At 47.1% G+C, this 25,015-nt stretch overlaps 1 protein-coding gene and 1 non-coding gene across 3 annotated transcripts; one reads left to right on the top strand and one right to left on the bottom strand.

Moving 5' to 3' along the window:
• The first annotated feature begins 11,297 nt into the window (after nucleotides 1-11,297).
• TRNAP-UGG (transfer RNA proline (anticodon UGG)) lies at nucleotides 11,298-11,369 on the top strand. The gene has a single exon. It is a non-coding gene; the product is annotated as a tRNA-Pro (tRNA).
• A 2,027-nt stretch (nucleotides 11,370-13,396) lies between these two features.
• On the bottom strand, nucleotides 13,397-21,789 carry LOC127306929 (protein SHORTAGE IN CHIASMATA 1 homolog). 2 transcript variants are annotated; one of them, XM_051337630.2, is made up of 10 exons: nucleotides 21,369-21,789; nucleotides 21,111-21,200; nucleotides 20,942-21,004; nucleotides 20,801-20,857; nucleotides 20,617-20,712; nucleotides 18,204-20,158; nucleotides 16,935-17,142; nucleotides 15,555-16,295; nucleotides 13,851-15,401; nucleotides 13,397-13,764 (listed from the first exon to the last, which is right to left on the bottom strand). In XM_051337630.2, exons 1-10 carry the CDS (start codon nucleotides 21,675-21,677, stop codon nucleotides 13,648-13,650), a joined length of 5,187 nt encoding a protein of 1,728 aa, XP_051193590.1. In that variant the 5' UTR covers nucleotides 21,678-21,789; the 3' UTR covers nucleotides 13,397-13,647. The 2 variants fall into 2 exon arrangements, with proteins under 2 accessions (XP_051193590.1, XP_051193589.1); XM_051337629.2 differs by having other exon boundaries at nucleotides 21,111-21,218.
• Nucleotides 21,790-25,015: the final 3,226 nt, after the last annotated feature.

Here is a 25,015-nt window from a genome sequence, read left to right on the forward strand (position 1 = left end):
CCTTTAAGGTCCCTTTGTTCCGGTGCAAATGGTTCAAGCTAACAGGAGGTGGGGTAAAGGTGGACCAGCAATACGGAATGACAATGGTGGATTTCAACAATCTTGGTTACCTTGACGAACCATTCGTCCTAGCGAAAGATGTCGCTCAGGTTTTCTATGTCAAGGACATGAGTAGCAAACCGAGGAAACGGAAAGATAAGAAAACGATCAGTACATCATGCGATGATCCAAAGCGCCACATTGTTCTTTCAGGGAAAAGAAACATCGTGGGAGTGGAGGACAAGACAGACATGTCAGAAGATTATAATATGTTTGCTGAAATTCCGCCCTTCAAAGTGAACACCGACCCAAGCATTAAGTTAAATGATGAGGATGCTCCATGGATACGGCACAATCGTAAGCAAGCAGGGACACAAGGGAAGAAATGATGTGTAATAATTTTTTGTACCAAACTTTATTGAATGGATCATGTGAATTATATTACCCGTGATGTGTTTGGTGTCCATTTTCGAATGATTCGATTGATTCGAGAAATCACACTGATGATACATGAAATTTGGAGTGATTTAGTCATACTCCTGCCTAGGCGTATAATATGCATACTCGTAGTCTTCATAGCCGCCGCCGTTGTACTGGTAGTCGTCGCCTTCTAAGTTGCCGCCGTCGTCGTCACTGCTGTCGTCGCTGTCGTCGGGCGGCGCTCGTGGCTCGAACTGAGGGTAGCGCAGGCGGGGATATCGCCGGTCGTGATGTAGTCCATGACGCTCTGCGAAGTCCGGCCGTACCACCATAGCCGACGGCCGGCCTCGTGGAAGTTCCCAGGAGGCAGACCGTCCTCCTCATACCTGGCGAGCGCCCTGTCACGCCGATTGATGAAGAAGGCGTCCCAAGTATGCTGGTTATCGGGATGCCAGCGGGGATTCATCCGCTGCTCCGGCGTGAGGTCGAGGTAGTAGTGGTTCGTGATGGCCGCCCGGCGCGCAGTACCTTGAGGGACGGGAGGGACCGGCACGCCTCCGGCGCTTAGGCTCCAGCCGGCGGGGACGCGGTAGCCCGGTGGGCAAGGGTAGTTCGAGGCGCAAAGCTCCTCCACCTGCTGGTAGGTTAGAGTGGGTGCGGTGGAAGCCATGAGAGAGTGATGAGAGATTGTAGAGATGTGATAATGCTGACCAAGCCGGGCTACATATATGTAGTGACAAATGGCGGGAAAAATGGGAGCGGGAAGACAGGAGGCGGGAAGAAAGTGGCGGGAAGAAAGAGGCGGGAAGAAAGTGGCGGGAAGAATGTGGCGGGAAGAAAGAGGCGGGAAAGAACTGGCGGGAAGACAGGTCGGGGAGAACTTATGGGAAGACAGAGGTGGCCGGGAAGAATTGGTGGGAAGCGGGGGGGGGCAGGAAGACAGATGAGGGAAGAAATTGGTTTTTCTGATTTTTTGATATATTATTTGTATTTTTAACATTTTGAATTGAATTAGGTTTATTTTTCTGATTTTTTTGATATATTATTTGTATTTTTAACATTTTGAATTGAATTAGGTTTATTTTTCTGATTTTTTTGATATATTATTTGTATTTTTAACATTTTGAATTGAATTAGTTTTACTTTTCTTAATTTTTTGATATACTATTTGTATTTTTAACATTTTGAATTGAATAAGTTTTATTTTTCTGAATTTTTTTGATATATTATTTGTATTTTTAACATTTTGAATTGAATTAGTTTTATTTTTCTGAATTTTTTGATATATTATTTGTATTTTATGATTTTGAAATGAATTAGTTTTATTTTTCTGAAATTATTGATATATTATATGTATTTTAAACATTTTGAATTGAATTAGTTTTATTTTTTTAAATTTTTTGATATATTTTTTGTATTTTATGATTTTGAAATGAATTAGTTTTATTTTTCTGAGTTTTTCTGTATTTTTTACATTTTGAAAAACAAAAAGTAATTTGGAAAATACCCGCCAACCGCGACTAAAGGTCTGTGCGCGCGGGAACGAAAAACCCGGCGAAAATGCCTTTAGTCGCGGTCGGTATGGCCAACCGCGACTAAAGGGTACCCTTTAGTCGCGGGTCTCCTCCCCAACCGCGACTAAAGGGGGGGCTATAAATAATTTTGCCCGAACCGTCGCTCCACATCGTCTTCTTCGCCTCCACAGACGCCTCGTCGATCTCTCTGCCGTCCACCTCGTCTCTCTACCGTCCCCTCGCCGCAGATGCACCTCGCCGTCGCCGCAGACGCCGTCGCCGCAGACGCTGTCGCCGCCGCCCTCCACGTACGTCGCCGCCCTCCACGTGCGTCGCCGCCGCCCTCCACGCTACGTCGACGTACGCCGTCCGATATCTTGTCGCGCGCGGCGCGCGCGTCGACGTCTCGCCGGCCCCTTGTCGTCACCGGCGCGCGCCGCCGCCGCTCGCAGAGAAAGAGAGGAGAGGGGCCGCCGCCGCCGCTCTGCTTGCCCCGGCGCCGCTCTGCTCGCCGGCGGCCGCTGCGTGTGGCCGCGCGGTGTGCGCGCATGAGAGAGAGAGAGGGGAGGCAGATGAGCCTCTGCGCGCCCCTGCCTTTTTTTTCTTTTTTTTTTAGTTTTTGTTCTTGTTAATTTTGAAATTAAAAATAACTAAAATTTGAGTTTAAAGTTTGTGTAAAAGAAGAACTACAATTTGACTTAAAAAAACAAATAATTGAGACTTAAAATTTTGTCTCAAAAAGAACTACACAATTTTACTTAAAAAAAATTGTGTAAAAAAAGAACTAAAATTTGACTTAAAAAAAATTAAAATTGACTTAAAATTTTTGTCTCAAAAAAGAACTAAAATTTGACTTAAAAAAAAACTAAAAATTGACTAAAAAACCACCGTACGTGCTCGACACGCGGACCCGCGCCGTGCTCGTCGACTTTTCGTCCCCGTACCGTCGTCCTTCCCCACCGGCGCTGGCGCCGCCGCGCGCGCGCCACACAGACAGGCCGGGGGCGCGCGCCACACACGCACACATGCAGTAGCTAGGCGGCGCCGCCGGCGCCCGGCCTCAATCTCTCCCGGCGCACACACGCGCTCTACCGCGACACCCTATCCCACCCCTTCCAGCTCGCCCCCTCCTTTTGCCACCGCCCTTTCGCCACCGCCACCGCCCCCCTTCTTCACTTAATTAATTTGTTTTTACTACATGTTTTCAGGACTGACATATGGCGGACGATAGAGCTGACCCGATTATGGACAACTATGATCCGGACGGTGAAGCCCATATGTTCGGCATCATAAACGGCGATATTATATATGTGCCGACCGGACAAGAAGAAAATGATATCTCTTCTTATCTGAACCTTGACGGTGAAGATGAAGGGCGCCGTCAGCAAGATGATGCCGAACAAACGTCGATAAACGACGATCTTCAAATGGAAGTAGCAACCACCTCCGGCGCCGAGGTATATATATACATTGAGCCTCTGGTGATACAAACTAACTGATTTGAATAAATATGTGTGTACTACCGCGCGCGACTCTCTTTCTTATTTTAGCCCTCGGCCGGATCGTCGAAACAATCGAGTACGTCGTCAAAGCGTGGCGCAATCAAGACGATGAAACAAGGAGAAACATGCACCATCGAGGTTGTCGACAGTGCAACCGGCAGGCCGCTGGAGCCCCGCAAGAACGCCACCAAGTTTGTCAGCCAATGCGGAGCCGTTGTTAGAGACAACGTCCCGATCACCGTCCAGGAGTGGAATCAGCCAAAGAAGGCACGTGTTGGTTTCAGTTTTGTCGAGAAGAGAACAAAAAAAGATTGCTTCAAGAAGCTTATGGAACATTTCGTTCTACCTCCGGAATACAACAAATTCGATGAGGAGGGTAACAAGATTGAGGAAAACAAGGAGAGGAGGAGGCTAGTGAAACAGTTTGCTCTTCATAAGATGGCCGACGCATTCCGGAAATTCAAGCAAAATCTAGCCCATGACTTTGTCAAGAAGAACAAGACTCCGGATTTCAAAGGACAATATGAGAAACTGAAACATGATTGGCCAGAATTTGTGAAGCAAAAGAAATCGGAGCTTGATTCATTCAAATTTCTAATAAAATAAGGAAAATGCGGCTAAGAAGGAGTACAATCATATTATGGGGCCAGGAGGGTATCGCCTTTGGGAGCCTAGGTGGGAGAAGATGGAGAACGAGCTGAGGGCGCGAGGAATCCGTCCAGGTACGGAGGGATGGGACCCAAGGGCCAAAAGCTGGTGGTACGGGCATGGGGGAACGCTGAACCCGGAGACATGGGAGTGTGTTTACCGGGGCAAAATAATTAAACCCACCCAAGCCCTTATTGACGCAATGAGGGATGCTCAAGAGGGGAAGATCAAGTTCAACAGAGAGAACGACGCGCTGACAAAAGCCCTCGGGAATCCTGAACACGGAGGACGTGTACGAGGCATGGGGCACATTCCGTGGAAAATAGGGTTCCCCGTAACGATGACCCGTACGGTTACAGAAGCCGTAAGAGAAAGATGGATCGGGAAGCAGATGTTGTGGCGCGGTTGGCATCGGAAATGGATGTGATGAAGAAAACCGTGAGTGTACTAGTAGCCGAAAGAGATGCAGCTCGGGCGCAGCATCAAGATCATCCAGCGGATCTCGGAAGCCAGCAGCGGAGAAGCAGCGTGGCTTCCACAGAGGCCCCACCGGCTGGTGCAGATGCACCGACGATCGAAATTACTGCACCGGAGCCTCTGGTGGTCGAAATTACTGCACCGGAGCCTCCTCGCTACCCCGTGGACGATATAAAGGAGATGAAAGAATGTCATCTGTATTATCCTATCGGGAACATGTCCATGAAGGTAGCCATCGGCAGTGCTTTACCATGTTTACCTGGAGCACTCCACCACAACAACCCCATTCAAGATGGCTATGCTCGTGTCACGGTGGAGGACATAGTCCTAGGGTTTGAGGACCTGGAGTTTGACATTGCTACACCTGAACAGGAGAAAAGACTTGGAGATGTCAAGCGCCAGTTCATTCTATGGCAAAAGAAGTTTATCAAGTTTCCAGGCGAGGCGCCAAGGACAACAAGTCCACCCCCCTACGGTGGTGGTGGTGGCGGTGGCGGTGGCGGTGGTGGTGGTGGTGGTGGTGGTGGTGGTGGCGGTTCACCTACACCTCCGTCACGTCAGCCGACACCCCCCAGTCCACAACGTCCGGCGGGTGATCAGACGCCGCCCCCCAGTCCTCGTCCGGCGGGTGATCAGACGCCGCCCCCCAATCCACCTCCGGCAAAGAAGCAGAAGCAGTCCTGGATTATTAACTCGGACCCTTATGTACCTAAGACCACAAAGGTACCGGAGCCATCACTGAAGCCTCTCCCCACAAGGCCTTGGGAACGTAGTGCCGAGGAAGTCGACGTGGCCGCGGCTGCTGATTATGAGAAATGGAAGGCAGACTGCAAGAAGAAAAGAGAGCCCGAGCCCAAGCCAGTATTTTCTGATGAGCAAACGAAGTGGGCTAAGTCATTTTTGAGCACACCGTCCCAAGCCGCGAAGAATCTGCCTGACGACTATGCACGTGAACTTCGTAGACAGGCACTCATGTTGAAGGAGAAGAAAGAGCGGGCGGAGAACCAGGAGAACAAAGCCTTGGAGGAGGCCAAGAAAACGGAATTAGAAAGTAAAAAAAGCGGGAAACGAGTTGCCCAGCTCGGGGAACAAAGTAAACAATCGATTGCCCCGCTTATAGTGAAAGCCGCCGGTCCGGATGACCCCGATATCATAGCAGCTGCGGCAGCACAGGGATTGACTGTAACGAGTGCCAGAGAACAAGCGGCCAACTTAGGTATTACTCTTCGTGAACTGTTAGGCCTTGATGAGGCGCCAGTGAAGGAGGTAGTAATTACATATGTGAAGAATGGGCCTCTCGTCGAGCCTGCGCAGGAAGAGGATCTACCTCCACAAATGAAAGGTCTGCTAAAATGGTACAAGGGTTACATAAAAAATAAAAACGCCAAAGAATATATTTATGCGGAAGTTAGACATGAGCATCACTTCAGACATTACTATGTACAAATTCATCTGAGTGAATTGTTCCAGCTTTTCAATCTGCACGAGCTCGACAAATCTATCATCAGTTGCTACGTTCTGTAAGTGATTTATTTCTACCCCATCTCGTTCATATTGCCTGCACTATATATATGTGTCCTAACTATATTGTTGTGTCCGCTATTATACATACAGATTGAAGATTAAGGAATGCAGAGTAAGGAACATCCATGATGTTGGGTTCATTGACCCACACATCGTTAATGGATATGTGTTGGAGCATCACCCCGCCGACATGGAGGCAGACCTGTGGCAGTTTCTTACAAAGCAGGAACTCAAAAGTGATATTCTATTTCCTTACCATTTTGGGTGAGTGTTTCTGTCTTGAGCACATTCTCTTTTGTTTACTCCATGCATGGTATGTGGCCGGCTAATCGATGAGTTATGCATGACGTACTGTGCATGTATTTTGTCCGCAGGTTCCACTGGATTCTGCTAGTAATTAAAGTTGACACCTCAGAATGTCTCGTCCACGACTCTCTGAATATGGATCCAAAGCTTTGGGTCGACATGAGAAGAATGCTGCAGAAGTAATTATTTTCATTCATTTGCGCTCTATATTGATCGGCCTATTTCGTTCATTTCCTAAGCTTCAAGTAACTAATAACTCTCTTGTTCATTTAATTTTCTTTGCCTCGTAGGGTTTGGACACGGTTCGTAGATACAAAGGTCGGTGAATTCAAAAAAGAGCTAGAATTCAAAAGGTCAAAGGCTAAGAATGGTGGGGATATTCAGCCAGCGGGGACCAATCTATGTGGATACTATGTCTGTGAGATGATCCGGAGATACACCTCTGAGCGGGTTCCGAGTGATACCAATGCTCAGAGGAATAACCTCCGGATGATGCTTAGTCCAGAAGCTCGCTTCCTACCACTTCAAGAGGAACTAGCTGGATGATTCAGGAGGGAAGTCCTCCATCCTAAAGGAGAACACCATTACGAGGACGTAGAACTTTATATGCATTAAATTATGTATGGAAACTTGTTCAAAATTGCATATGGTCATCCGATGATATTGAATATATATTGTATATTCCTCTTGAATTCTTTTTGGTTCTAATTTCAAATTTGTTTGAAATTGTACATTCATATGCATGTATGTAGTACCGTAGAATATGTGAAACTCCTTCAAAATTAAAATAAAGCACAAAAGAAATAAAACAATACAAACTAAACAGAAAACTGGTTTAGGGGGGGGCAGGTTTAGGGGGGGGGGGCTAAAACCCTAAACCTGCGGCGGCCTTTAGTCGCGGTTGGCCAGAAGAACCGCGACTAAAGGTCCTCCGCCCCGACGGCCGCCTGGCGCCCACGTGGACGGGCCTTTAGTCGCGGTTCGTAAGCAACCGCGACTAAGGGGGGGGGGGCTTTAGTCGCGCTCATTTGGTCGCGGTTGCGCAACCGCGACTAATGGCAGTTGCGAACCGCAACCAAAGGCCCTTTTTCCACCAGTGCATTAAGGAGGTTTATCGGTAATTTATCCCTCTTCTTCGTCTTTGAGATGGATGTGGTCTTTTTAACCTGTTCGGCGACTTTTCGTCTGCAACCAACAACATCATGCCGACTCACGGATGAGCGGCACTATCTGGAGGTTGAAGATGAAGGCTTCTCAAGGATCTCGTTGTAATTTTTGTTTTTCTTGAGGTGCTTTTTACTGTTCGTTGTTTCTTTTAATGCTAGAGTCCTATTCGGAAAAAAAGATAGCTCTCGTTTTGCAGGTGAACTCCACCGACTGATCTCTTTAAAATGCAAAATCTGGACCATTCGTCCATCACAAGATACTACTCATTTAAATAGTAACTTTTTTCACTATTGTATCATCGTCCTAACATTTCATCTCGCGGTGTGTCAATAACCAGGTGCGGCAATAACCGTAAAAACATCACTACAATAAATAAATAGTAGCATGCACCCTTTTTACCGCTCACCAAAAATCTCCATATGTTGTAGCAAATTCTAGAGGAGAAGTCAAATACAACAAGGAAGTCCAACATTAGCGGCATCTCCGAAAACATCTGTACCATTGGAGCAACATCCGCAGCACACCCCCATAAAGATTATTTTAGCATCTTGCCAGTGTGTTTGCGGCATAAACGCACATGAGTTTGTACCATGTGAAAAACACAGATGCAACATCAAAAAAGGTAATAACCTTGTGATAAGCACCAACCTCGGCAACGATGGCTATGACTCGCTGGACATAGACAAATTCAGCGATGTTGGGCATGTTTCCTTGATCCACCACCTTTCCCTACCTCGAAATCGTAGAACACCTTGAACCTAAGCTCCTATCATGGTTGTCTATGTCGGCATGGAGGTGATGCTTCCTTGGCATGCGACGAGCGCGTGCAGGCAGCGGCACATGTAGTGTTTGCTTTGTGAACGTGTGTGGATGTGGACGAAAAAAAAACCTAGCCAACTAGCTACGAGTGAATGTTACATAAGGATGGGATGTGAGACGAATGATAGATGCATCCAATCGGTCGTCCAGCTTGAATCGTTTTCCTATAAATAATTCATACATTTGTTCATATGATTGTGCACTTTTTTCTTTTGGTAACTCAATTACCCATTCAAGGTCCCTTTGCATCCCATGATAAGGGGGAATGCATGATTTAGATGCCATGACATGTTTGATATCACGGGAACATAAAACACATGGAATAATAGATGCCACAATAATAGATGTCGTTTGATTGCATCACAAAACAAATATACTAGTTACGAAGAAAAATGCTGAAGGATTAGGTTTTACTAAAAGAGGACAATTTCGGTGAGGTCATATGTCCTCTAATCCTTTTTTTTCGATAAAGGGAATATATTAATATCAAAAAGATACCAATTATACCCAGCCTCTGCAACAACGCACCACCCTAATGGCACTACGGATGCACACAGCCAAAAAAAGGAAAAGAAAACTAAGAAACAAAAGTCCCGCTACAGTATCTCGGGCCTAACAACAACAATACATCCACCGCCAAGACAACACCTGAAATACAGACTCTCCAAAAACGACGCCTCCAAGAAGGGAACAGTGCTCTAACACCGTCGTCGTCCGATCAACGATCTTAGGTTTTCACCCTGAAGATAGTCCCCACTCTCAAAACAATACCTCCAACAAGGTCATTGCCAGGCACAACCAGTTAAGGCCAGACCTTGGGTTTTCACCCTGAAAGGTAGGACTCTGAACTTCACCTACGTTGTCGCCCCCACTATCATACCGTTGTTGTGAAGCCCGGAACACCAAGCAAGTCCCTCAACAGCGCGGAGACTTAAACCTCCCTTAGCTAGTCCTCCCCTCCGGCCTTCATGAACTTCTCTTTTTCTGACTTTCATCATGGATCCATAGTCACTTGATGTCAACACAGAAAAAGAGCTTCGCGCCGCTCCCTCCAGAACCAATAGGTCGGAATAAAAGCATGGGTGCGCACGACCGAATACCACCGATCCAGCAAACTCCAGGCACAAAGCACTGTTACATTCGCCGGTGGAGCCTTCCGGAACTCAACACTCCGGCTAGATCACGAGTCCAGGCCTCCGGTAGGTCTTCCTCTTCACGTAAGAGAGACCCTAGGACCACATCCTTTATTCAGGTCGGACCCCCACGTCGGCGACCATCCTGGGATGGCCACTCCAACCCTCCACCGGCGACTCCGTCGCCGGCTTCCAAGCATCTCCATCTCGCCACCGGAACACGGTGATAGATCGATAGATCCACCACCACCAACCGCAGGCCGACCCTCTCCGGCGAAGAAGAGGGCCACCTCCACCGTCGTACCCAAGGCTGCTGCCCCGGGCGACCTCGTGTCGCGGGTGAAGCCCAAGATCGCCTCCACTCACCGGCGAGAGGCGGGGGGAAATTGGCGCAGGCCATGGGCCTGGCCGCCGCCCACCACCAGCCCCTGCCGGAGTGCTGCGGAGAGCCGACGGGAAGAGGGAGCGCAGCGCAGGCCGCCGCCGCCCATCCCAACCGCGCCGGCCGATCCACCATGGGAGAGCCGACGGGAGAAGGCGGCGCAGCGCAGGCCGCCGCCACCCATCCCATCTGCGCATTCGCCATGCTCGAGGAGGGGAGATCCGGTCGCCGTCCACCATGCGTCGACGAGGAAGGGCCCCCGCCGCCGCCACGCCCCGTGGGTCTTTGCCCCGGAGGCGCTACCGGCGGCGGCGGTGGCGGCGGTTAGGGCTGGGAGTCTGGGAGGCTGGGCGTCTTCGTCTCAGGAGCTGAGGCTGGGCCTGCTGAGCGATGGCTGCTCAAAAACCCTACATGCAAATAAAACATTGGAACTGTTGGAAATTAGAGCCAATATTTTTATTCCTATTACTAACAAGGAGTGCAAATTGAAGTAAACTGATGATGCATTGATTCATATGCTAGTGCTAACAACTAGCATATCATGCAAAAGAACATCTTGGACATTGCAAGATTGTGTGTGTTGCATTTTAGAAAGACACACCAAGAGATCCATAAGTAGGCCTCCACCTACTTGAATTAGCCAAGTAGGTTTAAACTTTTTGCACTAGCTCTGAATAGGCCTCTTATACATGGACAAACCACTACTGGGCTGAAAAATCCAACAAAGAATAGAATCATATATAATTCTTATGAAAAACACTTGAACCAAAGAGACCCTTGTAAATGTTCTAGACAAAATTCGTCGATATACAAACGTGTAGTCTCGTAACCATTTTGATGATGACGCAAGAACATTTGTGTGATATGTTTAGAAATTCATGGGAAAAGTACATTTAGAAACAAAACGGACGGAATCTCATGAAAAAGAAATCAGAACAAAAGGAAAAAGATTTATTATTCATTGAAAAGTTTACATTCTTTTTCTCTAGTGCGCTGGTCTTTTGGAACCTTAGCATGATGACTTCACGTCTGTCTACTACAACAAGCTCTACTATGACAAGCTTTTCCCGGCTCCGGCGATGGAGGGGCGTGGACAGCGGCGCGCCTTCGACTCGTGCTAGTGTGTTGTCGCTAGGTGGTCCGAGTACCAATTTGTAATTTTCTTTATGTTTTGGCTATTTGTACTACTATTAATGATTATTAATAGATCGGTAGATTTTTTCAAAAAAAATGAGATGGCTAGATTGGATTGGCTTGAAGTAGTGCACTTTGGCGACCACAGGGAATTTGGAGCTTGTTTGGGTCACGGAATTCAGCTTGTTCGGACCACTACGATTAAGCGTAGTGTTAAGGGGTTAACATACCAGGGCATTTGGTCTAGTGGTATGATTCTCGCTTTGGGTGCGAGAGGTCCCGAGTTCGATTCTCGGAATGCCCCCTAATCAATGTTCTCATTTTGTGAAAAAATGATTTTTATTTAACTTAACTGAACCCCATATAGTCACATCAAGACCCTGTGGTCATGTGTTGGAACTTCTGGCCATAAACGTGCACTTCATCAAATTAATATGGATTTCGTAATAGCGAGTCAGCAAATATGCTACTGCTACTATTTGGTGATTTAGTTTTGCAAATCGCTGACGTCAAGTCCTAAACGGCAGTAAGGACAAAGTAACCCTGGCGACACCATGCTTGATTCATCGTGCATGCATAATGCATTGCTCACAATAGATTCAAGGTTTCAAAGTTCTCTAACTAAAAAGATCAAAAATGATTTTTATTTAACTTAACTGAACCCCATATAGTCACATCAAGACCCTGTGGTCATGTGTTGGAACTTCTGGCCATAAACGTGCACTTCATCAAATTAATATGGATTTCGTAATAGCGAGTCAGCAAATATGCTACTGCTACTATTTGGTGATTTAGTTTTGCAAATCGCTGACGTCAAGTCCTAAACGGCAGTAAGGACAAAGTAACCCTGGCGACACCATGCTTGATTCATCGTGCATGCATAATGCATTGCTCACAATAGATTCAAGGTTTCAAAGTTCTCTAACTAAAAAGATCAAAAGAACATGTGATGGATAGGGTACACCATCTAAGTCGTAGCTTACAGAGCTGTGCCATTGCTTGCGGCTTGTCAGCATACATGATACAACTCGTCTCTCCCGTAAAACATACTCCTACTACAACTAGTCTCGGGCTTAGCCTTGGTTGGCCTGATGATCCATCGTCTGCGTGTTCTGACTCTGAGCCGTGCCAGCGTCACCCGATGGCGGCGCCACAGGCTGGCCGCTGCTCCCATCTCCCGCCGGCGCATCACTCAAACCGCCCTTCGTCGCGGCAGGCGCCTCCGCGCCCTGGCCGGGGCGCCCCTTCTGGGCGGCAGGAGCGGCGGAGCCACGCGCGCCGGCCGAAGGGAAAAACGGGGGGCGCCCATGGAACGGCGGCCGGGGACGCTTGGCGATCGGCCGGCCCTGCCCCTGGAACGGGCGGGGAGCGAACGGCGGACGCTGCTGCTGGAACTGGCGCGGCGCCGGCGCCGGCGGGCGGTGCTGGAAGCGCTGCGTCGCGAGCGGGCGTTCGTGGAGGAACGGTGGCGCTGGGCGTCGTTGCTGCTGGAACGGGAGCGGCGGCGGCGGGCGGTTGTGCAGCACGCGCGCGGGCAGCTCGCCCGTGCTCACCAGGTACTCGGCGGCGAAGCGGCCGGCGGTCAGCAGTATCTCTTCCTTTTCCTGCGGCGTCAGCTGCTGCTGCTGCTGCTGCGGCGGCGGCGGATGGTGGCGGTAGGGCGGAGCATTGCTGCCGTTGCGGTAGCCGTACGCGCCGTACGGGGCCGTGTTGGGACGGTGGTTGTAGCCGCCGGGATGCATATCGATGATCTTGGCTCGGTTTTAGGGCAGCGAGCGCAGGATTGCAATAACTCGATTCGATCGTGCTCGAGCGCGATGTGATGTGAGCAGCCAGGAGGGCGATCGTGGTTAAAAAGGCCGCGAGTCCTGGTGCGATTCGAATTCCTGTCCTGGGCGTCAGGTGCAGTTCAGGTGCAGATAGTCGACTACGAGCTGGTTACGGATTCCAAATCTTCGAATCCTACGACGCAACCGTAAGCAGCGCGGACTCGTGCGTGAGTCCCAACAATCTCAACTCGTTTCAGTAGCTGGACAAGGGGTTTTCAAAAGGCAGATCAACATCCATCCATTGCAACAAAAAAGGACAGACCAACATTGTATGCAGATTGCAGCGGCTGGCCCATCCTCGATGCAGGCATGCAGTCTGGGGAGTTTCAGGAGCATAGCAGCAGTACAAAATATCCGCTCACAAAATAGCAACAGTACATAATAGTGCTTTCCATAAAAAGGAATACTAGCTTAAGTAATGTAGAGAAACTTAAGACAAACACTGAAGTACAAAATCAGATCAAACGCCCCGGATTCTTGGAACACGCGAGCACCAGATCAGTTTTGCAAGTTGAACAGGACAATAATTTTCCATTTCCCCTCTATTTATAAACGAGGAAACAATGATACGGTATTCAGTGGTTCCGGCAATGTTTTAGAACAAACTGTGGCTTGACTGACAACATTGTGTACCTTGTGCACATTCTACCTCCAACAAAGTTCACGAAACTGCTGCGAAGACATAACTTCATGGGATATATACATACTAATTAAGACATCAGTAGCTTGGATCAACGACCAAGGACCTCTAATCTACGTACCTTCCTCCCGGTATCTTTTCCGGAAGCCGCACCCGATACCAGGGCTGTTCTGGTTTCTCCAGATCAGCTTGCTTTGTTTTTCCTTCCCGTCTGTTGCAAACGAAAGTTTCTGCACAAATTCATCCAGATTAACCTTTATGCATACTAAACACTAGCAACGTTATTATAACATCGCAGTCTGTTAGAATGTACTACCTGTCTCGCTCTTTTGTCAACTGGAGTCCATGATGGGTCGATGGACGGCTGTATCCTGCGTTCCTGACTTGCACTTGGCTGCACCTTGAAATATTTTCTGGCCCCCTGGGTATGTGCTTTAGTTCCTTCTCTGGCCTTCCCATAACGGTGAGTCCCAGCAGGAGGGCTCCGGTCCCTTGAAGGAGTATCTCTATCTCCTCGGTATCTAGTCCCAATAGTAAGGCTCCGCCCCCTCGAAGGAGTATCCCTGTCTCCTCGGTATCTGAAGGATTCAATTGATGGAGGACTTCGAATCTCAGAGGCTCCATCCCTCATTCTCGAGTTTGACATCATTCCTGATGATCTCTCCTGGCGTGCTTTCCTATTCTCGTTCATTTGCCTTAGATAATCGATTTCCCAGCCTGAACCATGTGAAGCCGCATGAGAGCCAACATCCTGTTTCAGAAAATCAAGCGAGCCCCCTTGACTCTGCATCATTTCCTCTCGTGGTTCATGGTATCTGCTGCCCACATCGTCATATCTGCGAGAGAGTGTGGAAGTATCACCATGTACATGACCCTTCAAAGTGTGATGTGTACCTGCTGAGAAGTCCCAGTCACCAGTATCGTCGTTGATCTCCAATGCAGTGGGAAATACTGGATGGCTGTAAGTTCTGCTGAATGATGGTTCGCTTGCAGGATAAGAGCTTTTCATTGGTTCTTTACCCCGGAATTCAGGCTGCCAAGAGAAGTCGTGTGTGTCAACCATACCGCTGGCCCTTCTATCATATGTCCTCGTATCTCTACTCAATTCATTGCTGAAAGGATCACCCATTATCTGACTGTGAATCATTGCATCAACGCCATGCTTTCTTGGAAGACAAGAGACACCCTCGCCTCCCCTACTCAAACTTTGGTCGAACATGAAGGCCTCTCGGAGGTGAGGTGTTGCATCCTCCATGTCAGAGAACCTCCTCAACTTGGGCGGTGAGAATACATTGTCATGTTCTACATAGTCACCAGGCAATTGGTTTAGAGGATCGAGACATAGAGGATCACTAGTTGGTACTGCAAAAGCTTGTGGGGCACACTTTCTCCTCTTCCTTGGAGACTGCAGCAATGCACTGCAGATGTCTGAATCTACAGAAGAGCATTCGGTCATTACAGACCTAGATTCACCTAGCTCACCAAATTTGCATAAAGCACTGAACAGAGAAATGCTCTGTGGAGACAACAGATGCTCTCCAACAGCCTGAATGCGACGCTCATGTGACCAACTGAGGAACTCCACGAGGCTGCCTCCAGAAGAAAGTATTATGTATGCAGACAAGGGGTTGATTGAAGGAAATTTTGTGAGAAATGATTCAGCTAAGCTTTCTGATTCAGGTATATCTAGAGGAGCTCTATTTAACCTAGCCACCTTTCTGATGCAACTAAGAATTATCTCATCTGTTGACTTGGGAGTGTGTGAGAAGAATAGCTGCAAGTTCATGACCAGACTAGCAGCTGCAGCATATAGAGAATCGGATGATTCCATTACAGCAGCAAGGGAGTGAGGTTCTCCTTCAAAGACCTGCAAAAGTAGAAACAGGAAAACTATTAAGTTATGACAAATATAACTCAATGACAACCGTGTATATGTGCATATGCAGTGATAACATAAGACAGGTATACCATGACAACTCTATGAGGAAAAAGCAAAAATTCGGAGTTCAAAACCAATTACCATTATGCAGCCACTGAAACAGAAGCTAATTGACATCAGAATATTGGTCGCAATGGTCTCTACAAAATTTGTTATACTAGATGTCTCAGTTGGCATTGAGAATTCACTGCACCCAAAGAGTTTGGTCTCACACCATACTAAGCAATCTGAAGCACTGAGTATTAGGTCCACAGGAAGATCAATGTCTCGTTCCACAACCTGCATTCCTCCTTTCTCCAAAGATAGTATCTGCTGATAAGATGATCTACGGGAGAAAAGCATACTCTTTCCATGACTTCCAGTATTTACAACAATCACCGCCTCTGGGGTAGACAATCTTCCTGATAAGATGCTGCCAACTTTTACACTGGAAGGCAAGTCAGTAGCAGATAGATTGTCTTGCGGGGCTTTCATCACATTTGCAGACACGGAAGAAGTAGAGCTGCTCTTGTCAACTGCAGGCACAAAATTTTGTGGATCAAGAATATCTCTTTTGCTCAAAATTTCCTCTTGGGGCCGCTGTTCAGCTACAGGCACAAAATTAGGTGCATCAGCAGTATTCTTTTTCTCCAGATTTTCTAGTTTGAGCTGTTGATCATCTGCCGGGAAGCTTATTGTTGAATCAGCAGTGAGATGTTTGACTAGATTTTCCTGCAGTCCTTGCAGTGGATTAGTTGCTGGTATGAAGTTCAACGAATCAACAATACGCATTTTGTTCATCTTCTCTTGCAGATCCTTCTGAAGTGTATGCAAAACTGTATCCTGCAGATAATCAGGACGAGTTTTTATTTCTTAGGAATTTATGTTTTGACAGGAGATCATTCTCTGCCCCATTAACCATTACTAGCACCCACAATGAGGGCAACACATAAATTCTGAACAAATTAAATGCAATGTACACCACTTATAAGATCTACGGGTAAAAACATACTCAAGAAAAGTATGAAACCCTAGATAAACTTGAGGCAAGTATTTGCATACTGCCATTTGATTATTTCTGTAAATTTTAGAGTGAGAAATGAAGAAACATAGGATGCGATCATGCTTTTATCATCTACCTTCCATTTTACAGGTATGCAATCATTCTGTTCTGATCAGAGAACTTGGGGAACACTATTTTTTGACAAGTCTTTTCGACAACTAACTCGCGAAACATTCTAACTGTCAGAGAATACATAGTTTACCCCAAAAAATGAGCTTGTAGAATTAAAGTAACCAACAAGCAAAAAGTAAAAAAAAAAAACAGATTCTCTGTTCATATTGAATGCATGCATAGTAAAACAGTAGTAAGTTCCAAACAGTGACCGACACATGGTAAAACGAAAACAGAAATAAGTTTCTAACATCATGACTAATGTATGGAGATTGAACTAATGGTGTGAAGAAGCGATTGATAATCACCAATGTGGCTTTCAAATCTTGCTCTGTAGGATTGTCCTCCACAAGTGCAATCGAAGAGTCTTCAGTATCCACTTTGACATAGAGGAAATGCAGTGGTGGAAAACCATCTAATTTAGGAGCCAGAGACAACAAAGTAGATGATTTATTTGGACCCCCATATTCCAGTACGATGCCAAACTCACTGAAAGGGAATGAAGCTGGAATGTCCCTTCAAAATTAAGACCAACATAAATATGACAAATATATGACAGCAGTTACACTAAAATCATGATGCATGTACGAAAACAACCATCCCTAGAAATACAATTGAACTCCACTACATATTTTCACACCTTAAAGATATGTCTTTCTATTATGTGCATGCCCAGTAATTTATGCATTATGCTATACCATAAAATATCTGCACATAAGGAAATAAAAACTGAAGCCTCAAAAGTATTTTTGGAAGGGCAGACAATCATCATCGGGAACAAAAAGCCCAAAATGACTCAATAGGTAACAATGTATTGATTCTTCTGAAAATCACAACTTCTTTAGAAATATACTTTCATAATTTTAATTTTTTAATCTGTGTAATCACTAAGAAACGTAATTCAACTGAAGAACAGGTATGAACTGTTGATACAACACATACGTTTTTGCTCACTAAAATGAAAACAAATTCTGCCTTAATTTCTGTGCAGTTCAAATGTTCCAAAGCATTTGACGTGTTCAAACTCTAACCATTCTTTTACAGTTTCTTGTGCATAAACAGGTCTCGACATTTAAATATTTTTTAAGGGTCTCTGAATCTGCAACAAGCAAGAAACACAAGTGGACTGCAATACTACAATCAGGGGCGGAGCTAGAAGCAAAGTATCCCTGATGCATGTTCAACCTTGCTATAGCTAAAATTATGTCTCAGTGATGCCCTTTTGTTAATCTAACCTGATGCATTTACCTTATTTTGTTTCTAATTAGTACTAAAAACATTCTTTACCCTGATGCATGTGCATCAGTGTCACACCATAGAGCTCCGCCCCTGACTACAATGAGACAGCAGATTGATCTTATACTTATAGAATTCCATTATGATGGTTTGCTCATTCCATATGTTAATTGGAATGGAATATTTTGGTACAGCTCGCATGGAAATTTTCATGAAGATTGGGTAGCTTACTCCAAGAACCAGATTACTTGCTTTTAGAAGTAACTTAGTTTGTAATAGAACTCTATAAAACAAGAACTGGAGCAGATGATTGGCATGATTGGTTTATCATGTGTACTTACTTGTTATCTAGCAGAATGCAGTCTGATTTCGCTAATCCTCCCAGCACCGAAGTTTTAGAATTCGCCTTGTTCACCTGATCTAGATAAGCTGCATCAGGGTCTTTTCCTAGTTCACCAAATGTCATCTTCAGTGAAGTTAATTTATGACCCAATGGCACCCAGAAAGCTCTGTCGGCAACTATAAGGATCTTTTGGTTTGTCCGAGTATTAGATCTGAGGATTTTCTCAATGTCAAATAATGATGGATGGGAGTCAAACTGGTGCTTCTCGGCTTTCCACCGTGCTTCACCGATGAGACAATGAACATGCCTTAACCTCTCAGGAATATTTTCAAAACTTCCAATCAGGTTGCTTATGTACATATGGGCAGCATGCAAACCAAAGAAACAGAGGTAGTATGCAACCTGTTTTAGTCCATACAGTACCATGAGTTCCATCTTATCTTCGTATTTACAGTGATTATAGAAGCCATCTGAACCTTCTCCAGTTATCAGTCCAAGAAGTTTCTGCTTCGAAATGCTTAAACCATGCCCATCGGAGAAAGTATGCCTCAAAGATGCACTTTCTTGCAAAGCAGAAGTATAACTTATATGGATGTGTTTAATAAGGACTCGAATAGAATCTGAGAGGCTGACAGGATGAATTTCTATGAGCTTTTCAACTTTAGGCATGGTTGAAGAAGGAGCTGCTTGCTCTTTCAAAGTGGGGATATCTAAAGTAGAAACACTGTACTCATTAGCTCCTCTCTTGGTGCCGCTTCTGACATTCAAGTAGAAGTTCAGGTCATTCGATTGCGACTTTGACTCGAATAAGGAAGCTGGCTTTTTTGAACTCAACTTTTCCATGTGGCTGTGGCCTCCAGTATCAAATTCTTGTCTGTATTTCTGAGCTGTTTCCACTACAGCAGGTGGATCATCATGGGCTGGAACATAAATATTTTTCTGCTTGTCCTCATCTTGGTTCTTTGCACTTCTCCAAAAATACTCAAGAAAATCAAAGCTGGGTGCTGATGTCTCCTGGCAACTGACTTGCAGCTCAGAATTTGAATGGCAACTTTTTACCTCCTCAACCATGCTTGCATAAGTAGAGCAGATCTCCCGGTTGCATGGACTTTCCAATAGAAGATGCCAGTCCAAATAAATTCCGTCAGCTGAAGAGAGAGAATGTGGTTTCAGAGAGCCGAGTACTTCTCCCATGGAGGGAATCATAGATCTCAGGGTCATATCATCATCAGTTAAAATAGGTGTAGGCAATGATATGAATGCATCGTCAACCAGTACCAACTCAGAGCTAACCACTGATTCATAGAAACGTCTTGCTGGATCAAAGTCGTCTTTGAATATTTCATCAGATGTACTCAGCTCAGCTGTCTCTGACTGAACAAGCGTTTTGGAGACATCATCTGAAGGAAAATCAATGATCTGGACTTCTTCTAACAACATTGAGCACGGCAAGTCTGAGCAAGTCCCATCAGGCTTGAGAGGGTATAATGCTGAGTTTCTGTCCACCAGAATATTACCATTGATCCTCACAAGATCCATTTCTACTGCATCCCTGACTGTTGTTGGTTCATCTACTTGATAGTCTGCAGATGGTGCATCTTTGGCAACCAAGGCCAGCATATCAATATCAATTGGTCTCGAGAACTCTGTTGATTTAAACGCTGAATGCTGAACCTGTGCTTCACTCAAGTGCTCAACAAGGTTATGAAAAATACTGGATATCTCTGCCTTGGTTGGGCACTCATCAAGCTCCCAGGAATTCCTACAAACCTCCAATTGTGGTATTTTTGCACCACAATCAAATGCTGCAATCTCTGACAAGTTAACATTTGTTGCAGAGAAATGGTCTGCCTCATCATTATGCTTCACAGGGATTTTTTCTACTTGATAAATTGAGTCCGCAAGTTCAGTTGGATATCTTAAAGTCATCTCAGTGTCAGTTTGAATGATATCCTACAATGAATTAAATAGAAGATGGGAATATGAGCAAACTGTATTAATAAATAGCATTGAAGCTTGAGTTTAAGACAACACAAGAAAATCAAATCGACAACACACTAATCACTGGTAAGTGGGCACAAGCAACTTCAGCTGGTTTGCATATTTGGATATGATTTGACGGTAATGACAGCAGAGAATGCTAATATATAGAGTAAAGAACAGTGTCCAGATGGATGTATTTTTTTTCCTTTTAAAACAACAGTTGACACAAAAGGTAGGAAGGAACCCTGCTTCATGCTACATAATTGTAGCCGTGCGCAGTGAAAGAACAGCATTGTCACAAAAACAAGAAATTCTTAGCACAGCATTCTGATCTGCCTCTTATAACTAATAAATTGCAACAATGTAGATTCTGATAGAAGAGACCTGCAATTGCTTAAAAGTCTGATAACATGGTGCAAAGTAAGTACCAGGCGGATTTTGACGTCTGGAACGCGGAACCGTACGGTGACACCACCACCCGACGACTCGTCGCCAACGGAGGAAGCAACGTGTTCTTCCAGCATCTTATAAACCAGGAAACAGCACATTGTGAGCCATGATAATGAAATCATGCAGTAGTAGTCTTAGCCAACCTCGCTGGATGCAGCTTACCTGAGGGAGATCGACCTCTGCCACCTCGAACTGGAGCTCCTTCAGCAGGTCCCATCCCTAACACCACCAAAACGCAGAAATCACGCAGTAATCTCGTACGGGACGGTTACAGTGAAGCAAAACAGACGAAGGTTCAGTCACCTCCGTGTCGGCGGAGGTCACCGGTCTGTCTGATATGGTTCCCTCTCCGTCCCCAGCAGACCCCTTTGATGAATGAATGGACATGCAGTTGTGCACAGGTGTAAGTGTAACATGAAAATAAGGGGGGAACCTGCAGATGCGCAGATGCAAGCATGAAGGGTTCGCTTACATCGGGGGTTTTGGATGCAGCAGACGCCCTCGCGCTAAACCCCTTGCTGCCGTACACGCCCCTGCCGTAGATGTAGTCATCCAGCAATCCCTGCGCGAAGCACCCAAGCTGTTGCGATTCTCGCAAATACCGCATGATTTTGCATTATATGGAGAATTGAAAAATTAACCGAAACGCGGCCCCGATAGGAGCTACTCGGACCAAATCAACGCGGGTTGAGAACGCAGCGGGATTATTACCGTAGAAAAGGTGACTCACCTCGTCGTCGTCGGCGGCGGGGGCGGGGATGGTTGGCGCGGGCCGGACCTGCGGGATGACGGCGGCGAGGAACGCGGATAGCGCGGAGGATACGGGGAGCGAGTCGAGGTCGTCGCCGGGGATGCTGGCTGCGGGGAGGTCGGCCACGGCGGGGAACGGGATGGGGAAGCGGAATTGGGGGTCGGGAGGGAGGGACGGGACGGGGAGAGGGGGGAAGCGCAGGGCCGCTAGGGATAGGGCTTGGTCCGGGGAGGAGGCCGCCGCCGGCGACGGCGAGAAGTAGTCGGTGGCGAGGAAGCAGGTCCGCATTGGGGTTTGGGAGGCGGGGAGTGGAGTGGGGGGAGGAGAGGAGGAAGACGAGTGATTTTGGTTTGTTTTTTGTTTGAAGCGTTGAAACGTTCGAATCTCGTTACGCTGGGCTGCTTGCTTTCGTGAGGTGGGGAGAGGAGGAAGGAAGACAAGCCACCACTACGGGTGACGTAAATAGACGTTGTGTATTTACATTCGCCACGATCTAAAATGCGTCTAGGGCCTACTCTAGCAGCGCGACAATCGGACCGTCCACGACGACGCAAATCTGGTCCAAAAAATGTGTTGTCCAAGGAGGAGAAAGGTGTCAAGGTCGCCAAGCGTCGCGGCCGGTGCAAGAACCTGAAGGAGAGGAATGCAGCGCCTGCCACCCTGGAGGCCAGCCAGCAGGCGTGGCAGATTCACATGAAAGCCGGCGCCACAAAAGTAAGCCTCCATCCGAGCTTAGCGGAGGCCTACATGCTCGTCAAGCGAGAGGGGATCGCCGACGTCGCTCCTCCGGCCTCGTCGGTGAGCTCGGTAAGTTCCCAGCTGCGTCCTGGAACTCTCGCTCCCTTGCAGGTCCACGCGGCGTCGCGGTTCGCCTCCGGCGTGGCGCCGGTGCAGTTCAACGGGGCGGCGGTTCCCGACCTCAACCGGACGCCGAGAAGCGGTGACTCGTGCCCGGGCGCGACACACAAGACGCGTCAGCTGCAGGAGGAGAGCATGCCGGTGCCCCGCATCCTGTTTGACGAAATGGCACCAACTGCTCCGACGATGGACGACCCGGTACGTGAGCTCTCTCACTGTGTGCGACGTCCGGTGATTCGTAGGCCTATTGGAAGGATCGGAATGACAAAGACATCGAGGTCATGATCTACGGCGGCAGCTTCGTTGGCGACGCCGGGGCGGGACAGGCCCGCATGATGAGTGGGCACCGACACAAGATGTGGAGGACATCGATGCCGCACGGCTATTCTCCACCCCGTCCACGCAGCCAACACCCTTGTGCGTCGACGACTATGAGGACCCGCCAACAGGGCATGTCCTCACCACGGACAATGCTAGTAAGAAGAAGGGGAGAGCCACAGGACACAAGGATTCATCGACGAAGAGGACAAGTGGTTGTGCGACGCGTGGCTGGCGACAAGCCATGACTGTATTAATGACGCCCAGCAAAAGGGCAAGGTGTACTGGGTCAAGGTCATGCAGGAGTACAACGAGAGAAAGCTTCACGACCCCTACCACATCTCAAGCCCTCGCACGAAAGAGTCCATCAGAAAAAGATGGAACTACATCAAACAAGAGACAAGCAAGTTCTGCTCCGCCATCGAACATACTATTAACCACCCCGTTAGCGGCGCTGACGTGATTTCAGTGGTAAACAAGAGACATCCATCGTCGTTCTATTCTATTTACATCATTCTATGTACATCATTAGCGGCGTTGGCGTGATTGCAGGTATCCCGCGCCTTGGAGAGGTTCAAGGCAGTGCATAACAAGGGCTACCATATGATCCATTGCTGGGAGAAGCTCAAGGACGTGCAAAACTGGAAGACAAGCTTTGTGACCTACGATGAAGCTGTGAAGAATGGGACAGCGGTTAACCTCGTCCCCAAGGCCATAAGGCTAGTAAGGCTGATCTAGTCCGGGAGGCACATGCCATTGCATTTACCCAGAGCTTGGAGAAGATGATGGCCGAGAATAATGCCCCATGGCTGCTAGGGATGAGAAGAAGTGTCTGGAAAAAGAGGTCGCAGCTGCCATCTACCTCAACCTCACGAAAGAGGTTATTGAGGTCCAAAAGGATGGATGTCGAGGCCAAAAAGGAAGACGCCGAGGCCAAATTGCGTGACGACGAGGCCAGGAGGATGGATGCCGAGGCCAAGACCCATGCAGAGGACACAAGGATCATGCTAGCCGACTTGAGGAGCGTCGACGTTGACACCAGGGCTTGGTTCATGAAGAGGCGCACCGAAATCCACGTGCGAGACAACTGATCAGCGGCGCCAACGTCTAGCACCATGGCCTCCTTTTGGACTTCATATGATGTTCATGCCTTGTTGTGCCTCTTTTGGACTCTACTTTCCGCCGTACCATATGCAAAGTGTGATGAACTTATTCCAGACCTCAAGTTGACGTAATTTGAGGCTATAATTTCGTGCAAATTTGAGCCAATTTGAGACTACAACCTCTTTTCTGAATTTTCTGAAACTAAACTGGCCCGCGCCGGAAATGCGTCGGCCCGCTGGAGCCACCCTCGACGCAAACGGGCGCACGACCATTTCTACGTCCGCGGGCCGACGCAAACGGACAATCACGGACAATTTGGGCGTTCGAAATGCTTGGCCCCATTGGAGATGCCCTTACAGAAAAAGTGCACGATATTTATATTTACCGTCGGCGCACATATTGAGAAACTTGGGTGATAAGAAAATACCGTCGGCGCACGTTCAGAAAGACGTGTCGGGGGATAAGGCTCGACCAGGTCTAGATCGATGCAAAAATTCGAACCACCCTTACCGTCGGCGCACCAGTCTAGTAGGTCACCACCATTACCCCCGATCTCCTTTTCAGATTTAAAAAAAAAGTAAATAATAGAACTTTCAAAAAATAAAATCCTTCGACATACCCATATCTTGTCAAGTAGTTTTAATGAAAATTTACAAACATGAATTTCGATATAATATGCAAAATAGCCATGTTTCGGTAAAACCTCTTTTCTGGTTGCATACGACCTTCGATGAAAAAAAATATATGAAAATTTATCTACGGAAAATTTACATCCGATTTCAATGCCTGCGGCCATTTAGCGATTTTTTACATTACTCAAAATCAAAAAAGAAAAACAGAGTTTTTGGAGGTTTAAGGTTTTGATGAAGAAGAAATTACACCGGTGGTAACCTAGGGTATATATTGAGGACATCCGGTTGACCTTCTCCTTCTCCTTCTCTTCCACTTCTCCCTCCTTCCTCCCTGCGGATCACCTTCTCCCTTCTCTTTTCTTTCACTTCTCCTCTGAAAGAACATTTCCCGCCCTTTTGGGTTTTGTGTGTTTGATGTCAACACTATGTATATTTTTATGTGTGTTGATGTAGACAGGTACAAACTATCAAGAAATACGTTGGATCGGTGAATTGGTATGGCTGTTCTGAAGTTCTGCAGGTTTTTCTGTCTCTGGCGGAAGTTCCGGCCCCAGCAGGCGGAAGTTCCGCCCTGGCTTGTTCAGCAGAAGCTTCTCAGCGCAGTCTGTGCTCAGCTTTTTTCTTCCTGACCGGAAGTTCTGGTGGAGTTGGCCGGAAGTTCCGGTCAGCGGAACTTCCGCCCAACTTCCGGACAAGTTCCGGAATTCCGTGTTT

The sequence above is a fragment of the Lolium perenne genome, chromosome 6 (genome assembly GCF_019359855.2).
Source record: "Lolium perenne isolate Kyuss_39 chromosome 6, Kyuss_2.0, whole genome shotgun sequence".
Lineage (NCBI taxonomy): Eukaryota > Viridiplantae > Streptophyta > Magnoliopsida > Poales > Poaceae > Lolium > Lolium perenne.